Genomic DNA, 22,152 nt, shown 5'->3' with positions numbered 1-22,152 from the left:
GCAGACTGTTCTGCTGTGAAAAGCATCTTTGTCTGAGGTTATAGAAGACGTGCTGAAATGTACGCGTGTTTAATACCCTCGCCGCTCGGCCTGTTTCACCCACCCGGGCTGGATCTGTGGCTTCCAGCAGAAGCACCAGCAGGACCTTCCTGCCAGCATTCCAACGCAATGCCTCCAGGGTACCCACAGCAGCACAAAGGTCAACGGGCACACACCAGTCGGACCGGAGCAGAGGAAAGTGAAACACCTTGAACACTTTATTGACAGACAACAGTCATGGATGAAGGCAGCATCGAAGTGAAAGGTATACTGATCTGTCGTTACCTGGGAGGAAGCCAGGCTGAGCGAGCACACCTGCAGTCTGCGTCGTAAAAAAGAGAGAGAGGAAGAGGAGGAGGGGGAGAGAGAGAAGGAGGAGGAGCAACCGAGAGAAAAGAAATACTAGAGCTTCACATGCATCACTTTGGAGACAGGGATAGGGATAGGGTGAGGTGAAGGAAGACTTGGACGGGAGAAGCAGAGGAACCCACACCAGTGTGACCGGGAGCCCAGTGGGAGAGCGGACTGGTTCCTGCACACAGCGAGCAGGAACCCACACCAGTGTGACCGGGAGCCCAGTGGGAGAGCGGACTGGTTCCTGCACACAGCGAGCAGACTGACCAGCACCATGGCCGACGACAGCGGCGAAGGCTTGGATTCCAGGGAGTCAGGGAACGAGGAGCTGGACTGGGGTTACGAGGAAGGTAAAGTGCTCCTCATCAGGGGGAGGGACGCGGGGGGGGGGGGGGGGGATCTCGCTGGTACAAACATTCGGTGGCTTAAGTTGATCAGGACACGTGGAATCATTCCGCAGAGTTCACTCGTGGTTTACAGTTCCAATTTGTGTTAAGAGCAGATTGCAAACTGGAAATGAACTTTACCATAGCAACAATGTTTCTATTGTTAAAATGAAGACAAACAAGAGTCATGGAGCTAATGACATAAACGTATTGCTATACTGACAGTTTTACGATCATAAAGTGTCATGAAAGGATTAGATCTGTGATGTACGTCATTCCACACTGGGGAAATGAAAGCAGCTGCAGCGTTACAAAGTATCCAGTAAGTGTTTGAGGAGATGCGCCTCGCCTCCTCGCTCACAGGTGATCGCGATGTTACCTGCCACCGATCAGTCGGGGAATCTTAGAATCATTTGTAGAATCACAACGTTTTCAGTTTGAAATGTGTGTCTGATGTCAAATTCAGGATATATTTAGAAAAAGGAATGAAGTTGAGGAGGTGACACCTTAAAAAAGATGAGCAAATTTACACTATTTAATTTAGATTTGACCAACATATAAAAAGAAAAATACGACATTTTATTTTTACTGCAGCAGTAAAAATAAATGTTTTTTTGGAGTGCACAAATACACAATTAAAAAGTTTGTTTAAATTTCTTCTAAAAGAAAGACATTTACTCTCCTACTAATGGCACAATTGAAATGTATGCTTAATGCGCGCTGAAACATTGTGTGTTCTTTAACGGCACTAGAGTTTAATGACCTTACTTCATGGGCTTATGTTGTTGATGCTGAAGCAGCTGCAGAGTTAGCAGTGTTGCTACATGTTAGGACTCTCAAGCGTGAGTATTGCATATTGTGATCACTGCAGTAGTACTCTGGTAGTTTCACGCTCCTTCACTCTGTCCTCCCTTTCTGCTGCCTGTACCGAGCATGGAGGGATGGATTCTGAACGGTCACGTTTTACCTGTAAGTTTGCTGATGCTTTGCATGCATGAATGAGACACCGGTGCAGATACCTGCCTTGTCCCGTGGAAACCTCGTGTCTGGAAAGAAACGCTCGCACAAGTAGAAGTAAAACGATCGAAGCGTTGCCGTGAATTAAATACACGACAGCTGATTGATCTCATGTGCTGGGCAGGAAGGAAGGGAGGGGGAACCACAACTTGCCCAACAAGTCCGTTGTTAATGTATTCATTCCCAGAGAGCAGGTTTAGTCTCTTTGCTCTACTTGATCAAGCACTTTGTGACAGTGGTGAGGAAACACTGCAGAAGCCACAGAAGCGCCTCCGTTCTTCTGTCTTTCATGACAACCTGGTGAAAAACAGATGGACCCGCAGCAACGTGTAGCGCCGCTGACACCCTGACGGTCCCCAGCAAACCGTTGTCAAGGCTTCGGTTGCCGAGGACAGTGTCACACCTTGAGGCGGGCCGTCTCCCTGTCTTCCCCTCTCCTGTTCTCCTGCCATTACCTGCATCAGTCATCAGTCCGGACACTATACCCAGCTCAGTCCTCTGCTCTCTGCCAGATTGTCAGTGATGTTTCCTACTTTCCAGCAAGTCAGACTGACCTCCCGTGTACTGACCCTGCCTGATTCCTGGACTCCGTTTCTTCGCCTGACCCTTGGGCTCTGGCTGCTTGTCTGCTTGGATTTCCTGGTTTTTTGACCCCTGCCTGTTTTTTGGACCTTCCTTTTGCCTGCCCCTTCGGCTCTGTCGTGCGATGGGGGTTTTCCTGCCTCGACCCGAGACAGACAGGGGGAATGTGACGCGTCCGCGCTGCCCTCATGGCTCTGGATCTCTGAGCTTGCAGCAGAGATCCAGAGCCATCTCGTTTTCTCAGAGCTACATGGCTGTACTGGGCTTTCCTGAACACGATACTCACCAAATGTTTGTCCTCCCTTTAAAAACACACCGGGTTCAAAATGTCACACAATGTTCTCATTGTTCTGATGAAGTCATTCTACTCAGTGAACCCAATGCGGTGTGAAGCCTATCGTTAGAGTCAGTCATTCATCACTCCAAATGTGCAGCCGACACGGTCCAGCTAAGGGTTAAAGTAGGATTTGGTGACAGGGTGAACCGAATTACTGGTGAGACAGCAAACGTTGTGCTCTGCAGACAGCAGTCAGATGCAAGGAAGTTCTGAACCAGCCGCTAAGATTCAGAAAGACACGAAGCTCTCTTCTTTGTGAGGTTTGCAGGCCCACTTGCATCCTCATGACCGCACCTCCCTTTCTAAATAAATCTGTAATGGAGCCGCCGACCTCAACTGGAGAGGTTCCTTTATTTAATGAACCGGATCGCCACCATCTAATGCATATGTGTCAAACTCAAGGCCCGGGGGCCAATGCGGCCCGCCACGTCATTTTTTGTGGCCCACAAGAGCTTTGTGCAGACATTTGTTTTAGTAAAATGCTGAAAAGTAAAAGTGAGTCAGAGTTGATGTGTATTTGTAACTGATTTCTAATCCGTAAATGGTTTTAATGTTAAAATTAAATAACTGCGTTAAATTCCCTAAATATCGGTCAATAATCAATGGAGATATTGAAGAACAAATCACAGACAGACGCCGGCGATTACATAACCTCGGTGTATATTTTTACAGCAGTAAGGTATCGATATATTTTTAGAACTATGCAACTGCATATGTAATATTTATAATTTAATTAAGTATGTAGTAGTAAATACAGTTATTTAGCAGCATGTTAAGGAGTAGTTACATTTATTTACATTACATTTAGTTACATTACATTTATTTACATTACATTTAGTTACATTACATTTATTTACAGTTACATCTGGCCCTTTGAGGGCGGCCGTAATGCTGATGTGGCTCTCGGAGAACATGACTTTGACACCCCTGATCTAATGGATTGCTCCTCGGGTGGTAGGAAATACATTTCGTCAAAATCCTTCCATCATTTTTGTAGTAATCCCACTAATAGATGCTAAAACAGGTAATAAGAAATAAGCTCGGCCTTTCCCTGCTGCACCCGTAAAGGACCTCGACATAACTTTCTGTTTTGATCTGGCGCGATAGAAATGAAAATGAATGGCTTCATTTTCAGGGTCTGGGTTTCCCCGTCACACGGTCCTGCCTCGCTGGCTGAAGAGCAGAACTCGGACTTATCAGCCAGATCTGTGTGTTTCCTGTTTCTTGACAAACCAGACTGCCTGCTGTGCTTTTGTAAGACCATTAACAGCTTATGCTGCAGAACCCCAAAAGATGCCTGCATGAGATCCTCACAAACATTACTCGGATAGTTTGCCCCTTTGCATGCAAGATTAGTAATCCGACTGTCACTAGGGCGACTTTTGTATTTGTTGTTAAAGCAGCACCCGACACAGATCATAAAGTCGCTCAATGTTTTTAATCATAGGTGTAGAATGGGGACTCCATTTCCCAGCAGCCAACGGCGAGTACCAGTCTCCAATTAACTTAAACTCCAGGGAGGCGCAGTATGACCCATCGCTCCTGAACGTGGGCTTATCACCCAACTACGTGGTGTGTCGAGACTGTGAGGTCATCAACGACGGTCACAGCGTCCGCATCGTTCTCAAGTCCAAATCAGGTGAGCCTCAAGGTGACCTGAAAGAATGTCAAAAGTCCTGCGCCAAAGACTTACGACATTCAGCCTTCCTTTCTACCACAATTCCCGACATATCCCATGATCCTTAGTGTGAGTGAAAGTGTTTTTCAATAGGCCTACTCCAAATGAATCCGCTGTCGGTGCTGCTAGCCTGGTGGTGCCTGAAGGACAAGCAGGACGGGGAAGCCCTCCATTGAGCAGACACCACAGCTGTGTAGACGACGCCCTTGATGGAGATGCTGGGCTTTCACTTTATTCTCATTGCTTTGATTTGTCTCCTACTTCCTGTGTGTGCTTGCCCATGATGCCCTGGGTTTCCTGTGCTGCTGCCAGTGGTTACCGGGGGACCGTTGCCTAGCGATCATGAGTTTGAGCTTCATGAGGTTCAATTCCACTGGGGAAAAGAGAACCAGAGAGGATCGGAGCACACCGTCAACTTCAAGGCCTTCCCGATGGAGGTAGTGCAATGACACAGTCACACAGAACGGGAGAGGACGGATTAGAAGGGGGGCCGGCAAACCTTTTGACTCGCAAGCCACAATGGGTTCTTACCTTTTCCCTGTAATGCTGCCTGTAAAAGGACAGATCCTTTCATGTACTGCTTTTACATGACGTTTAATTATAATAACATTTTATTTAATGATTTAATTTGGACAAGTTCGGCGATTCGGATTAAAAAGCCCAACGGGCCGCATATGGCCCCCGGGCCATAGTTTGCCCATGCCTGGATAAGAGGCCATGATGGGGGGCCTTCGGGGGCGTCTGTGTGTTTGGACGACTGTCCTTCAGATTCCAGCGGAACCTTTTGAGTCCTTCAACCCAGACCTGCTTTATCTCTACATTTCAATGAGTGTGTTTTTTGTGAGCCTGTAAGATTTCACATGTATCCACACGTCTGTAAACTTTACACCAATAGTCTGATAAATATTCAGTATAGATAAAAAAAATATTTAAACATTTCAGTTTCTTTCCTCAATACTTAAGGAAATAGGATAAAATCAAGAATAAAACGAGATGATCAACACCATGCTACCGTTCAATACTAACACAGCAATGTTTCCTCAGATGCATCACGCACTTGGCATGCTAGTATAGTATATACTATTCTTTATACTATATACCAAGCATTTGGACAAACTCCAGATATATTAGCTCGATAAAGGATAATGTCATTCCAGGATTTCAGCTCCAGCTGCTTTTTCAGAAGGAAAGCGAATACATTTAACAAAATGCTCAACTATTATTAAATAAGTCACTATTCTTCATCCCGTTGCAGTCGTTCAGACTGCATGTCTGACACTGACATCTGGCATGAATTTTAAATTCAGGGTCAAACTGGATCCAGTGGATTGCTACGCTAACTTAGTTTGATGATACTTGATGCATCGCAGAATAACAGTCCTCTCACAAAGAGTAAACCGTAACCCATGACAACGACAGCATGGTATGATGATAAGCTTGTGTTAGCTAATATTGACTAACCTGTTAACAAATGTTCTGCATAAATGTTTTGGAAAATATTATTGTACTTTTAAAGAAAATATTAGGGAACAACATTTAAAGAATATTGGGACAGTTTTTTGCTAAAGGTGGGGGGACATATTAAGTTTTTATTAGCTTCAGTCTTTTGTGTGTTCAGGGAGAAAAGTCCGACCGTATATTAATCATCATTGTTATTAAATCCTGTCGTCTGTCCTAATGTTTGAACCTTGCAGTCTCTGTCTTCTCCTTCTCTTGTTAACGTAGGAGCAGATAGAAAGCCCTAACCCTAACCCGCTCTCACACACACCTGTTCACAACAAGCACCTGTCCAATGCAGGCTGTGTCTTGTTGCCTGTCCCTCCGTAGCTCCATCTCATTCACTGGAACAGCACTCTGTTTAACTCGTTGGAGGACGCGCTTGGGAAGAAGGATGGAGTTCTTGCCATAGCTCTATTTGTGCAGGTACGCATGCACGGGCCAATCAAGTGTTTAGAATTGGCTTTTCACACTAAGATCAATTTGTATTACATTGAGATTAAACATATATAGCGTACTGCATGTTTTCATTTTATTTTGACACTGTACATGTACAATAAATACTGTATGTGCTACTGGATGAGCACACTAACAGTAAATCTGCTTCCTTTCTACGAAGCTGTGTTGTTTTAAATCTACTCATTACTGACATCAAATAGTCGTCAAATGTCCCTTGATCTGCCTTCCAAGTTAACCGTTGCCTCATCATCCCCGTGCAACTGGCTCATGCATAGAAACCTGCGTTGTGTCTGGACTAGGCTGTGAAGAGTCCCAGTCCTCCAGGTCATGTGACCTGTGTTGACTAAAGTCCATCCATCGTCCTGTCGATGAGACAATCGTCTCTTCTACAGCCGCTTTACCAGCTTCTCACCGCTCGGCTTCTTCAGTTCTCTTGACCTGTTTTACTAAGGTGAAAACGATCTTGTCAGTATTAATTGTTGTGTTATAACAACAACAACAACAACAACAATGTGACCGTGTAGTATTACACACTGCAGCTGAGGTTGAAAGTCATGTCTCTACAGGATGTGAAGCATGATTCGTTTCCCTCTCTAGTTTATTACTTATTTTACTTTATTACTAGTTTATTGTGGTACAAACGGACTAAATGCAATATGAATCAGCTGTCCAAACATTTTAAGGCCCTAAACAGATCATGATTTTGCTGCCCTCATTGCTAAAACGCTTGAACAGCACACGTTGCGTGTTCTTTTGTTTTTTCCTCCAAGTCGTTGATCTTAATGAGAGAGCATGTTAATTACAGATGAGCTTGAACCATCCTATGTCATTTTAGAACAATGACACAAGTTGGAAAACAACTTTTACTACATTCCTACCACAGTACTTTTCCTTTATAATGGTTCTCACTGTCAGTGCTGGCAAAGTTCTATAGTTCCTGAGAAGAGGAAACCCATTCGACATCTGAATGGCTACAATTAGGAAAGGCCAGCTATCATCAGAGAGCCTTCTGAGACCCGCTGAGTTAACCTCGTAGGTTTTACCAGCTCCTCCAGTACGTACTTCCTGTTTACGCCCGATAAACATTGGTGACATTTGATGCAGTCTTCAGGACACATTGATTAATCGTACAGCCACTCCCATCAGTCCACCAAAACCTACAATGTGTTGTTTTTATCAGATTGGTAAAGAGCATCTGGGTCTGAAGGCCATCACTGAAGTGTTGCAGGACCTGCAGTACAAGGTGAGGATAAGACTACTCAGGTGATCATTTCCTGCATCGGTGTAAGAGTTATTGTTGATACCATCACCACTGTACGATCACAATGATTCTTTATGTGCTGCACCAACAGGGGAAGAGCAAGACAATCCCCTGCTTCAATCCCAACACTCTGTTACCTGGTGAGCAGCAAAGGAGTAAATCTGGAGCCTTGTGAAAGACTGAGCGTCAGATTACGTCACCGTCGCCATCCTCTCATCAATCATTCGCTCCCAACGCCAGTTCATACATATTATCTGGTAGCCGTGTCAACTAACGGTGGGAAAGCAGATACTGTTGGGGTTTGATGTTCGGTGATTGCGTACCGACTTGACCAGCATCATGTCTAGAAAAAGTCTTCAAGGGTAAAGCACAGAAATGGCCGCAGATGAACTGTAACTGCAGATTCGTCTTTCCTCTGTCGCGTCACTGGAGATCACAGAGTGCAGCTCACGTAGTGGGCTCATCGACATACTCAAAGGTTGTTCCTGTAAGGGTTAAATGTTAGGCAGGTTGCACCCCTAGATATCAGAGAGCATGATGGCTCAGGCCAAAACCAATCTGTTCATCAGTCGCTTAGTAAAGCTGGAAAAGAAGCACGAATGTGCACGCTATCTGAGTGTAGCCTAGCCCAGCCCTACACATTAAGGCTAACAATGGGACTGTATAGTTATCATGTGCTGGCTAGCTAGCTGCTCTCACTGCACTTGGCATCTTTTTCTACCCTCAGATCCTTTACTAAGGGACTACTGGGTGTACGAGGGATCGCTGACCACCCCGCCCTGTAGTGAAAAGGTGATCTGGATCCTGTACCGATACCCTCTCACCATTTCACAGTTACAGGTAAAACAAAACGACAGCCGACTGTATGACACAACAAAAGCTCAGACGGTGCGATACGGTCATCGGTCAATAATCGTCTTATTGACAACCAAGGAACCATTCACCCCAAAATACAAATTCCTTCATGGAAGGGAAGTCCACAAATCATGTGGCATCAAAGCAAACCAGCAAGGCTGCCTTCTACAGATCAACACAAGAGGATGGTTAATGACAATGCAAACATAAACTATCCGATATGCCATAATCCCAGTCTCCAGAGATAACACCTTGTTCAACTCGTTGTGAAGGCAGTGGAGGATCGAGCAAATGAAGAGTAAATGTTGCTATGACACCAGTGAACTCAATATGTGTCACACTGAAAACCTCACTCCACTCAGCATCCGCCAATTATCGCTCACTAACATCATGCACTTAAGTGCGTTTGTGCATGCTAAAGTGCGTTTCTGCATGCTAAAGTGCGTTTATGCATGCTAAAGTGCGTTTGTGCTTGCTAAAGTGCGTTGTGCATGCTAAAGTGCGTTTGTGCATGCTAAAGTGCGTTGTGCATGCTAAAGTGCGTTTATGCATGCTAAAGTGCGTTTATGCATGCTAAAGTGCGTTTGTGCATGCTAAAGTGCGTTTATGCATGCTAAAGTGCGTTTGTGCTTGCTAAAGTGCGTTTATGCATGCTAAAGTGCGTTTATGCATGCTAAAGTGCGTTTGTGCATGCTAAAGTGCGTTTGTGCTTGCTAAAGTGCGTTTATGCATGCTAAAGTGCGTTTATGCATGCTAAAGTGCGTTTGTGCATGCTAAAGTGCGTTTGTGCTTGCTAAAGTGCGTTTATGCATGCTAAAGTGCGTTTATGCATGCTAAAGTGCGTTTATGCATGCTAAAGTGCATTTGTGCATGCTAAAGTGCGTTTGTGCTTGCTAAAGTGCGTTTATGCATGCTAAAGTGCATTTGTGCTTGCTAAAGTGCGTTTGTGCATGCTAAAGTGCGTTTATGCATGCTAAAGTGCGTTTGTGCATGCTAAAGTGCGTTTGTGCATGCTAAAGTGCGTTTGTGCTTGCTAAAGTGCGTTTATGCATGCTAAAGTGCGTTTGTGCATGCTAAAGTGCGTTTGTGCTTGCTAAAGTGCGTTTATGCATGCTAAAGTGCGTTGTGCATGCTAAAGTGCGTTTATGCATGCTCAAGTTGGCAGCTATTACCCCAATACTTAAAAAACCTGGTCTTGACCCTGAAAATCTATCAAATTTCCGGCCCATATCCAACCTCCCCTTCCTTTCTAAAATTCTAGAGCGTGTCGTAGCTGCACAACTTCAGACTCACCTCAACTCCAACAGTCTGTTTGAACCAGGGTTATTATAGTTAACGAAAACTAACGAAAAAACGAAAACTAGAATTGAAAAAACATTTTCGTTAACTAGAACTAAATAAAAACGATAATTAAAAGTGAACACGAAAACTAACTAAAACGGTATTGTCCGTTCACAAAACTAACTAAAACTAATAAAAATTAAAGACAATAATCTCTTCGTTTTCGTTTTTATCGATTTTTAAATTGATTTATTTTGCTCGGAGTTACGTGTGCCGGCGGCTCCGTCCGGCTGTTCCCGTCACTGCTCGTTGAGAATCGGGTTGGTGACGTCACTACCGACGGAAGCCGGCAGGAAGCGCCGATCGCTCCAGCCCCATGTGGGATTTGTTTATTACGACAGAGAGAAACAAGAAAGCTAACAGAAGCAGCCCCCCGGCTAGCAGTTAGCACCGAGAAGGAGACAACAATAATGGGCTGCTTTTAACCTGCACCGACTGGAGCCCCCCCCACACACACTGGGGGGGCATGGCTCGCTGCATTAATGAGACATGAGAAGAAGACGAGCTGCTTGGAGCCAAGCCCAAAGTGAGGAGCCCCCTGATGGAGCCCCCTGATGGAGCCCCCCTGATGGAGCCCCCCTCAGCCAGGAGGACCTGGAGATGGTCTGGATGAACCGTGGATTGGATCAGAGACGGACGACGAGGACACTGAACACGTTGGTGAGTGGTTCTAGTCCCAAATACATTAGTCTTGTTGACCTTTTATGCTGATATAAAATGTAACAATAATCAGTGTTGTAAACTTTAATTGATATTAAAACCCCATAAAGTCCCAAAAGGAGAGGAAATAAATTATTTCTTTTACTCATTCTGATCCAAAACCTAAAATGCCGATCACAAATGTTGGAGCCTCCATCTGCTAAAACCTGAAATGTATAATTGTCACACTGACATCATCGTTATTGTCATGTCGTGATTTCATATCCAATATTGGGCTTCATTATAAATATACAATATTAAATGGGTTATCCTGTGGAAACTAATTTAGGGTGCTAACAGTGTAAGAAATTAAACATCATGAAACAAGTAACGTTATTATCCCTGCTGTAAAAACAAGGGTTATTACAAAGTCCTAATTCATCAATAATTATTAAACTGTACTATTCTTTGTGTGTTTTACATTTGTTTGTTCTTTTTGCTCAGAGCTTGACCTGCCAGATGGAGAAACCAACAAGTTCCAGAGGATCCATGTCTGGCTCTCACCCTCCAGCTCACCCTTCAGCTCACCCTTCAGCTCACCCTCCAGCTCACCCTGAACGCTGTCCAAATACTGACTCGCTGATATCAAGAGCCAGAAAGCTCGTCCACGCTGAGAGCAAATCATCAGCGGCAAATGAAGTATTAAGTCCGAGATTGTAGCACGTTAGCAGCTATGCTGCGGACTGTTACGGTTGGTTGTTTAAAATTACTGAATAAATGTTTTATATGTTATCTTTTGTTGAGTTGTATTATTTTATTATATTTTAATCCTGCATCTGACAAATAACTGAAAGTATGAAAAACTAAAACTAATAAAAACTAAACTAAACTAATAAAAACAAAACTAAAACTAATAAAAACTAAAACATCCACTCTAAAAACTGACTAAAACTAACTGAATTAGAGAAAACAAATTCAAAACTAACTAAAACTAAACTATAATTAAAAATCCAAAACTATTATAACCCTGGTTTGAACCATTCCACACTGCACTGAAAGAGCATTAATCAAAGTCACCAATGATCTCCTCCTCTCCTCCGACTCCGGCCATCTCAGCATCCTCATCCTTCTGGACCTCACCGCAGCATTTGACACCATCAGCCATTCCATCCTCCTATCCCGCCTCAAGACTACCCTCAACATCACCGGCTCCGCTCCGTCCTGGCTTCAGTCCTACCTCACAAACCGACAACAGTTCATTCACATCAACCACTGCTCCTCCTCTACAGCCCCACTATTACAAGGTGTCCCCCAAGGTTCAGTGCTTGGTCCTCTCCTCTTCATCCTCTACATCCTCCCACTTTGCAACATCATCCGTCGTCATTCTCTCCATTTTCACTGTTATGCTGACGACATACAACTATACATTACCACTAACTCCATAGACTCCAAGGTCCATTCCACAGTCACCAACTGTTTAAATGACATCAAAAGTTGGATGAAATACAATTTTCTCAAAGGAAACAGTGACAAAACAGACATTATCCTCATTGGTTCAAAAAATATCACAAAATCCACCCAACAGTTTGGCCTCAATTTCGACAACACCCCCCTCACTCCCTCCCCACTTATCCGCAACCTTGGCGTCATCCTCGATTCTACACTGTCATTTCATCATCATGTAAGACAAATAACCCGGACTGCATTCTTTCATCTCAAGAACATAGCTCGCCTCCGTCCATCACTCACCTTCTCCGCCGCCGAAACCCTGATCCATGCCTTCGTCACTTCCAGAATCGACTACTGCAATAGCATTCTCTATGGACTACCATCAACAACCCTACATAAACTGCAATACATTCAAAACTCCGCTGCTCGCCTCCTTACCCACACCCGCTCCCGTGAACACATCACCCCGGTCCTTAAAAACCTTCATTGGCTCCCGGTCCCCCAACGCATACAGTTCAAAGTCCTCCTCATCACTTTCAAAGCTCTCCATAATCTGCCCCCCCCCCCCCCCCCACCTCACAGATCTGCTCCACCATCACACCCCATCTTGTTCCCTCCGCTCCGCAGACGCCAACCTCCTGTCCCTCCCCTGTAGGACCAAGCTCCGAACCTGGGGTGATAGAGCCTTCTCCATTGCTGCACCCACACTTTGGAACACACTCCCACAACTGCTACGAGCCTGCCCGGATCTAAATTCATTTAAAAAATATCTCAAAACGTATCTGTTTGACATTGCTTTTACTGTATAATTTCACTGTTGGAATTTTTATTGACTGCTTAAACCGTGTTCACTTTTAATGTATTATTTTACTGTTTGAATTTTATTGATTCTATATCGGTGTTCACATTTTTATTGTTTGTATTTTTTGTTTTACTTTATTGTTTTTACTATGTACACTGTAAAGCGTCTTTGAGTTCTAAGAAAAGCGCTATATAAATAAAATGTATTATTATTATTATTATTAAAGTGCATTTGTGCATGCTAAAGTGCGTTTATGCATGCTAAAGTGCGTTTATACATGCTAAAGTGCATTTGTGTATGCTAAAGTGCGTTTATGCATGCTAAAGTGCGTCTGTGCATGCTAAAGTGCGTTTGTGCATGCTAAAGTGCATTTGTGCATGCTAAAGTGCGTTTATACATGCTAAAGTGCGTCTGTGCATGCTAAAGTGCGTTTGTGCATGCTAAAGTGCATTTGTGTATGCTAAAGTGCGTTTATACATGCTAAAGTGCGTCTGTGCATGCTAAAGTGCGTCTGTGCATGCTAAAGTGCGTCTGTGCATGCTAAAGTGCATTTGTGTATGCTAAAGTGCGTTTATGCATGCTAAAGTGCATCTGTGCATGCTAAAGTGCGTTTGTGCATGCTAAAGTGCATTTGTGCATGCTAAAGTGCGTTTATACATGCTAAAGTGCATTTGTGTATGCCAAAGTGCGTTTATGCATGCTAAAGTGCGTTTGTGCATGCTAAAGTGCGTCTGTGCGTGCTAAAGTGCGTTTATACATGCTAAAGTGCATTTGTGTATGCTAAAGTGCGTTTGTGCATGCTAAAGTGCGTTTATGCATGCTAAAGTGCGTTATTCTTATAATAATAATTATTCTTATTATTATTGCTGTGCAGCTAGAGAAAGGCAAGGCACACATCCTACACAGATCCTATTCCTCTTATTCCACAATAGACTCCTGCATTTGTGGGACCTCTTTTCATGCAAACCACTGACTCAATGTTTATAAAGGAAAAGGTATCATCTTTACTGACAGCATGCCTCTGCTATCCGTACAGATTGAGGAGTTTCGGAGGCTGCGGTCCCACATCAAAGGGGCGGAGCTGCTAGAAGGGAATGATGGGCTGTTGGGCGACAACTTCCGTCCCACGCAGCCACTCAGTGACCGGATAGTCCACGCCGCCTTCCAGTGACTTCCATGTTCCAGTGTCAACCCAGACATACTGTGGGACATGCAGCTAGGTACGAATGTGGGCTCTACAGACTGACCCAGTACAGACTGACCCAGTACAGACTGACCAAGTACAGACTGACCCTGCTACAGACTGACCCAGTACAGAATGACCCAGTACAGACTGACCCTGCTACAGACTGACCCTGTTACAGACTGACCCTGCTACAGACTGACCCAGTACAGAATGACCCTGTTACAGACTGACCCTGCTACAGACTGACACAGTACAGACTGACCCAGTACAGACTGAGCCTGCTACAGATTGATCCTGTCACAGACTGACCCTGTTACAGACTGACCCTGCTACAGACTGACACAGTACAGACTGACCCTGCTACAGACTGACCCAGTACAGACTGACCCTGTTACAGACTGACCCTGTTACAGACTGACCCTGTTACAGACTGACCCTGCTACAGACTGATTCTGTTACAGACTGACCCTGTTACAGACTGACCCTGCTACAGACTGACCCAGTACAGACTGACCCAGTACAGACTGACCCTGTTACAGACTGACCCTGCTACAGACTGAGCCAGTACAGAATGACCCTGTTACAGACTGACCCTGCTACAGACTGACACAGTACAGACTGACCCAGTACAGACTGACCCTGCTACAGACTGACCCTGTTACAGACTGACCCTGCTACAGACTGACCCAGTACAGAATGACCCTGTTACAGACTGACCCTGCTACAGACTGACACAGTACAGACTGACCCAGTACAGACTGAGCCTGCTACAGATTGATCCTGTCACAGACTGACCCTGTTACAGACTGACCCTGCTACAGACGGACCCTGCTACAGACTGATTCTGTTACAGACTGACCCTGTTACAGACTGACCCTGCCACAGACTGACCCAGTACAGAATGACCCTGTTACAGACTGACCCTGCTACAGACTGACACAGTACAGACTGACCCTGCTACAGACTGACCCAGTACAGACTGACCCTGCCACAGACTGACCCTGTTACAGACTAACCCTGTTACAGACTGACCCTGCTACAGACTGATTCTGTTACAGACTGACCCTGTTACAGACTGACCCTGCCACAGACTGACCCAGTACAGACGGACCCTGTTACAGACTGACCCTGCTACAGACTGACCCAGTACAGAATGACCCAGTACAGACTGACCCTGTTACAGACTGACCCTGCTACAGACTGACCCAGTACAGACTGACCCAGTACAGACTGACCCTGTTACAGACTGATCCTGCTACAGACTGACCCTGCTACAGACTGACCCAGTACAGACTGACCCAGTACAGACTGACCCAGTACAGACTGACCCTGCTACAGACTGACCCTGCTACAGACTGACCACAGACTATATTTTGGGCCGTATTCCATTGTTTGACCTAGACCTGTTAGATGTCTTCCGGAGGGACAGACTTCAAATGAAAGTAGGCATGCCGTTCCTGGGGCATTTGGTTCCCCTGGTACCCCATTGTCATGAAGTAACCCGGTTCACTTACTAATCTGGGACCGGCCTACATTCTGCATGCAGAGTAAGGAGGGAGCCCAGGAGTACAGCAGGACAGAGAGGAGTACAGCAGGACAGAGAGGAGTACAGCAGGGAAGAGAAGAGTACAGCAGGACAGAGAGGAGTACAGCAGGGAAGAGAGGAGTACAGCAGGACAGAGAGGAGTACAGCAGGACAGAGAGGAGTACAGCAGGACAGAGAGGAGTACAGCAGGACAGAGAGGAGTACAGCAGGACAGAGAGGAGGACAGCAGGACAGAGAGGAGTACAGCAGGACAGAGAGGAGGACAGCAGGACAGAGAGGAGTACAGCAGGACAGAGAGGAGTACAGCAGGACAGAGAGGAGTACAGCAGGACAGAGAGGAGGACAGCAGGACAGAGAGGAGTACAGCAAGACAGAGAGGAGTACAGCAGGGAAGAGAGGAGTACAGCAGGACAGAGAGGAGTACAGCAGGGTAGAGAGGAGTACAGCAGGACAGAGAGGAGTACAGCAGGGTAGAGAGGAGTACAGCAGGACAGAGAGGAGTACAGCAGGACAGAGAGGAGGACAGCAGGACAGAGAGGAGTACAGCAGGACAGAGAGGAGTACAGCAGGACAGAGAGGAGGACAGCAGGACAGAGAGGAGGACCAGCACCTCCTGGTATTCCAACATCAAAGTGTCCCTGAAAACCAGGCTCCAAACCTCCCAAAACAAACCGATTCGGCTACTCCTCAATCTGGGGCCCATGACCCACCTTCTTCCTGGACATTTTGCTAGCCTAAAATGGCTCAGGGTAGAAGACAGGGTTAAACAACTCAAAATGGGATTGGCATTTAAAATAGTCAATGCAGCTCTGCCCTCAGTCCCCTCAATCCCTGCATACCTGAATAAACACCTCCACAGATTTAGTGACACCCACAGCCACAACACTAGAGGGAGCTCAAACAACAACCTGATTACCCCCTCCTATAGGACTAACATGGGTAAATCGTCTTTTTACAATACTGCCCCCCAAGGGTGGAACTGTTTGACTCCTGCCCTCAAAACATGCACCTCTTTGGCCTCCTTCAAAAAGGCCCTAAAAATACACCTTTCAGGGGGACAGAAACGGAGATAGTCATCACGACTCTCTCCGGATCAATCACCCCCCCGTCCTCTTTTGTCCACCTACGTTGTACATATTATGTGTCTTTAATTTATTGTTATTTTGCATCTGTGGAGTAATTTATTTTTATTTTTATTTGTATTGTTAAATGTCGATGATTTATGTACGAAGGACTTTCAACGGAAACAAGACCGCAAGGACTTTTTAGAAATGCTCCTCTTAGACAGGATGTTTGACTGTACGTGTACTGTAATACATGCTACTGTGTGACTGTACTTGTACTGTAATACATGCTACTGTGTGACTGTACTTGTACTGTAATACATGCTACTGTTTGACTGTACTTGTACTGTAATACATGCTACTGTTTGACTGTACTTGTACTGTAATAACTGTGTACTGTGTAATGTTGTTGTGTTAAAGATTAAGCATGCTACACAAAATGATGTCACAGACACAAGGAACAGCGCCCCTGTCCTGGGTAAATGTCCTAAACTGACCCTTGTCCAGCATCAGAGACGTCCTATCTATGTCTTGTCCGTTCTATCGGGAAGTAAAGGTGTGTTATGGGATTGTTTTGGAAATGATGTGGGAATAATGTAAACACAGCAGTACAAGAGAGCAGGAAATAAAAACGAGGCAGGGCTGATAACACATCTTATACATTGCTGTAATTCTTCACAAAGGACATGTAAACATGTTTACGTCATGCAATCCATATTCCATTAAAGGTGCTGTGAGCGATGAGTCCAACAACATGGATGGAACACAGTGAGGATGAGATAAATGGCTGCTGCGGCGAAGGCAAGTGAGAATGACAAATGGACGAAAGAGGAGGAGAGAAAGGGAGAACAGAGGACTGTTGTGCGTGTAAAGTGATACCTGTGGGGTCCCAGCAGCACACGCCCACCTGAGATACTGACGAGTACAGGCCAGAGCCTATCGATGCTGCTGCGGCGTAAAGGGGACAACCACGGGTACGACGGGAATGTCTTTCGTTTTGCAGCCATTTGGTTTTGGGCAAGTGGCACAAGGTGGAATACAGACCTGATCAGGACACTTGAGAAACTCTTCAAGGTCTGCGAGATGAAAGATCTGACAGATCATTGATAAGACATTTCTGTCCATAAAGACCTAAAAACACGTTTGATGCATCGCTTCAATTACTAAATGTGTAACTAATTAACTCGGCGTTCTTTGCCTAGACGTCCCGCGGGCACACCAACACACAGCTAACATCGTCATCAAAGGAGTCATCGTCATCAAAGGAGTCATCGTCATCGTCATCAAAGGTTGTCTAATAGGGTTTGTTTTTATCTGTCATTATAGAAGAGAAGACGGAAACAGAAATGGACGGATGGAAGGAGTGGAACTAGAACTGCTGATCTCTAACCTTCACCATGTGTGTGTGTGTGTGTTCTATGTAAGCTCTCGTCCTACCTGTCTCTGCTGTCCACACACACACACACACACACACACACACACCGGAGGCTGGTCTACATGCACCTCGTGCAAACTGCACTTCTAACACAATATTTACCTCCACCGAGGAGATTGTGTGTTTACCAGTGTTTGTTTGTGTGTTTATTTGAGCATGATTATTAAAAAACATTTAAAAATATATATACGTATATAATGATATATTTGTCATTTATTTTTCATTGGGACAAATACAAAATGTTTCTTCTTCTTGGGGAAAGGCAGGAATACTTGTACAAAAACTAGATGACACCCCCATAGCTTTAAGAGAAGATGCTGAAGACAATGGAATTAGGGAACGTACATCCCATAATTTATACCTGCACAGGCTTGGAGACATGAATTCTGGGCAGTACTCTTGATGCATCGATATGATCTTCTAGGGTCTGCATGTTCTCGCCGTGTCTGAAAGGCTTTTCTCCGGGTTCCTCCCACCATGGGAACAGGTTATGCCGGCCCACAGTGGCGACACGCCCAACGCCCCCCCCCCCCCACACACACACACACACTAACCATGACATCGGACGATTGCATAATGACAGGTGAAGGTTGCTCTTCTTCTTCTTCTACTCGCCAGCTGCTTTCCAAAGGGCAGAAACCGACTGATCCTGGAGGCTCAGAGGTCGGAACAATGGTTCTGTTCGCTCAGCTGCATCTCCCTCTCAGACAATCACACGTGCCTCAGGCATGTTCAAATACTCTGGAAGGTGTTTCAAGGTGTGGTTGTTTGTTTCAGGATGACACAGGTGCATGAGTTCGCTGTTTCAAACCTCGTGGTGCAAATACAGCCTCTAAGATATTTATGTCCTCTGCCAATGTTGGAAAAAGGCCTCGCCAGGAACCGTCAACACAAAGAAGACCAGATAACATCGACTATATTTACAGAGTATGGAGTCAGCTAGCATCTACACAAACCTGCGGAAGCATGATCAGAACGTGGCCTGTGCCAGCAAGTACAAGAAGAGGTAAGAACACATCCAGTGAATAGTGGAACTCACAATCAAACTGCACAGGCTTGGAAACCCACGTTCCCCTGCGGCTCCAAACCGGTACGGTGCATTTCAGTATCCAAATATTAGTACTGGTGCTGCGTCGTCATCACAAAATCAACAAACATTTTCGTTTTTGACACATCAAAACATTTAAAGTGATCCCTGACAAACCAGTCTAAAAACACTAAAAACACTCCACTACGTAAATACATAAAATCCGTTTTTTGTTTGGGGGTCGCCAATGTTGATTACGCCGCAAGGCATTCTGGGTGTGGCTCTCTGCTATTGATTAGTGCGGCAGCGATGGCAGTCTGCATTGAGTGTGGAACCTGGATGACGTCATCGGAGGTCCACGCAAGATAACAAAATTAGGTGATTTGGAACAGAACCGTCGTTTTATTGTGATACAACACACAAAGCGGCCAACGAACTCATGTGTGTGATAGAATAACAACACAACGTGTTAGTATAGCGCCCTCGGAAATTCATTTCATCCGATCGGAGTTCAGAGTAAAATTGTGATCGGATGCATTGTGTTCATGGACCCTAAAAATATTGATCCGATTAGAATTTGCAGCAAATAACAGAGATGTCAGACTTCCACTTTTGGAATATTTGTGAATTAACTGAGGATAAAATGAATTGCTGTGAAAACCCAGCAAAGACGTATAAGATAATTTGCCATAATTGTTTTTTCTCTAATATTGTCTTCCCATTCGCTCTGAAATACAGTAAAAAAGTCTTGAGAGAAGTATTAATTGTAGCAGACACTCTAAGTGAGTCTATTATTATTGATTACGTAACACTCCTTTTAGCTGCCATGGAGCAGTCTGTCTCTGTATTCAGTGTGGAAGACAGGATTATAATTATCTGGCTCATAGTACATTAAATGAGAGTTTTTCTTTTTTGAAACAGCATTAATGCAGCGTTACTCTGTCACTGTTCACGTTCAAAGCAACTTGGGCTGTGTGAATAGTGTCGCCCAGTGTTGATAGATGGAACTTCACCCCTGAGTAATATCTCGAATGCTACTACGGTGAAGGCGGATTATAACCTCGCGCTGCCTCTGATTGGTTGGATTGGTTGAGTTGATCAGGTGTAGCCAATAAGAGTGATCAGAATCAGCCAATCAAATGTAGCGGAGGGCGGGTCTTCGTGTCGCCATAGTAAACTCCCGTTGGTGTTTTTGTCCTCCATCCTCCGTTTTGCTGGAGTCGCTAACAAGCTCGGATCGAGTCCTCCGCTACTTCACTTTCCTTTTTTTAGATCTGAAACTGGTAGTCAACGACTGTATACTTTATTTAGCCTCTTAACGTAGTGTTAGAATACGAAACGTAAAATAATAGTAATTATATATAAAAGAAAGGAACAGCAGTCTTCAAGGTTAAGGTAGGTCTCTAAAATGTAGCGTTCAGTGAAATAGCTAAATTGTGTATTTATGTTTTGTCCGGTAGCGCATGCGCCGTTACGCGTTGATATTCTGAGAACAGCCACTAGTTTTCTGGTCCGAGTAGAAATGCGGGAAAAACGCAAAAGTGTTTTCGCTGAAGGTAGTTAGCATGCTGATGCTAATGCTAATGCTAATGCTGGCCGATGTTTAGCGCTAGTTATAACAGTACAAGTACAACGTTATATATCTCGTTATATTTGCACCTTTTCAGTGGATGGGACACATTAAGTCTCAATTACTGACCCCGTTACCCTGTTACCCCGTTACCCTGACCCCGTTACCCTGACCCCGTTACCCTGACCCCGTTACCCTGTTACCCTGTTACCCCGTTACCCTGACCCCGTTACCCTGACCCCGTTACCCTGTTACCCCGTTACCCTGACCCCGTTACCCTGACCCCGTTACCCTGTTACCCCGTTACCCTGACCCCGTTACCCTGACCCCGTTACCCCGTTACCCTGTTACCCTGTTACCCTGACCCCGTTACCCTGACCCTGTTACCCCGTTACCCTGACCCCGTTACCCTGACCCTGTTACCCCGTTACCCTGACCCCGTTACCCTGACCCCGTTACCCTGACCCCGTTACCCTGTTACCCCGTTACCCTGACCCCGTTACCCTGTTACCCTGACGCTGTTACCCTGTTACCCCATTACCCTGTTACCCTGACCCCGTTACCCTGTTACCCCGTTACCCTGACCCCGTTACCCTGACCCCGTTACCCCGTTACCCTGTTACCCTGTTACCCTGACCCCGTTACCCTGTTACCCCGTTACCCTGACCCCGTTACCCTGACCCCGTTACCCTGTTACCCTGACGCTGTTACCCTGTTACCCCGTTACCCTGTTACCCTGACCCCGTTACCCTGACCCCGTTACCCTGACCCCGTTACCCTGACCCTGTTACCCTGACCCTGTTACCCCGACGCTGTTACCCTGTTACCCTGACGCGCCCCCCCGCCCTAAATATTGTCTCTGACCAAGTGCATCCTTTAGCAGTGGACTCCTGCAGCAGGGAAGGTCCAGAAATGGTTCAAAGAGAACCACTTTGAGGTGTTGCCCCCCCCCCAACGGAGCATACGTGGGCTGTACTGGACGAACTAGTCCGATCCGTGGCGGGTCCTAAAGGATCTGCTGCTGACGTCTTGGTGCCGCAAAGGGTCAGTGCAGTTATGGTGGCAGAAGGGGGGGGGGGGGGGCTACATAACAGGCAGGCGGCTGATTGGTGCATATCTAGCATATCTTCAACCAGCACGGATCCGTCTACGTGCTGCGTGGTCCATTCTCTCCGGCCCTCTCGGGTAGAACGACTGGCCCCCGGTGAGAGCTCGATGTGGGGGCGATGTCGGTTAACGGCGCCGGATGGAGGTCGGAGTTCTGGATGCTGATGGGCAGCGTTTGTTGGTGCCTTCATGTCTGATCTCCTCTGCGGCTGCGGCTCCTAAGGTAGGACCGAGCTGCGCCGCCGGTCGCTGTCGCGGTGACCCCCGGTGACCCCCGGTGACCCCCGGCCGACGCTTAACTGTCCCGTCTCTCCTTAGTCCAGCGTTGCTACCGGTAACGGTATTAAAGTCAAGACCTTCGAGGAGATCGTGCGAGAGAAACGACTTCGCAGGCAGGAAACGGAGAAGGCCAGAGTCCCGGCTGAAGCAGAACCTTCCCAGAAACCGCCGGCTGGAGGAACCTTGAAGAGGAAGTTTCCTGCTGCAGTCAGTCTGACGCCGCCTGACTCCGCCCCCTCTGA

At 45.9% G+C, this 22,152-nt stretch overlaps 1 protein-coding gene across 1 annotated transcript; it reads left to right on the top strand.

Annotated features, from left to right (window-relative positions):
• The first annotated feature begins 652 nt into the window (after positions 1-652).
• Positions 653-13,867, top strand: ca8 (carbonic anhydrase VIII). Its single transcript, XM_068748395.1, has 8 exons — positions 653-743; positions 4,163-4,354; positions 4,706-4,830; positions 6,221-6,316; positions 7,530-7,592; positions 7,702-7,750; positions 8,338-8,450; positions 13,733-13,867. Exons 1-8 carry the CDS (start codon positions 668-670, stop codon positions 13,865-13,867), a joined length of 849 nt encoding a protein of 282 aa, XP_068604496.1. The 5' UTR covers positions 653-667.
• The last annotated feature ends 8,285 nt before the right edge of the window (positions 13,868-22,152 follow it).

This window comes from Brachionichthys hirsutus, chromosome 15, assembly GCF_040956055.1.
Source record: "Brachionichthys hirsutus isolate HB-005 chromosome 15, CSIRO-AGI_Bhir_v1, whole genome shotgun sequence".
Classification (NCBI taxonomy): domain Eukaryota; kingdom Metazoa; phylum Chordata; class Actinopteri; order Lophiiformes; family Brachionichthyidae; genus Brachionichthys; species Brachionichthys hirsutus.
This window is presented reverse-complemented; position numbering and strand designations above follow the sequence as displayed.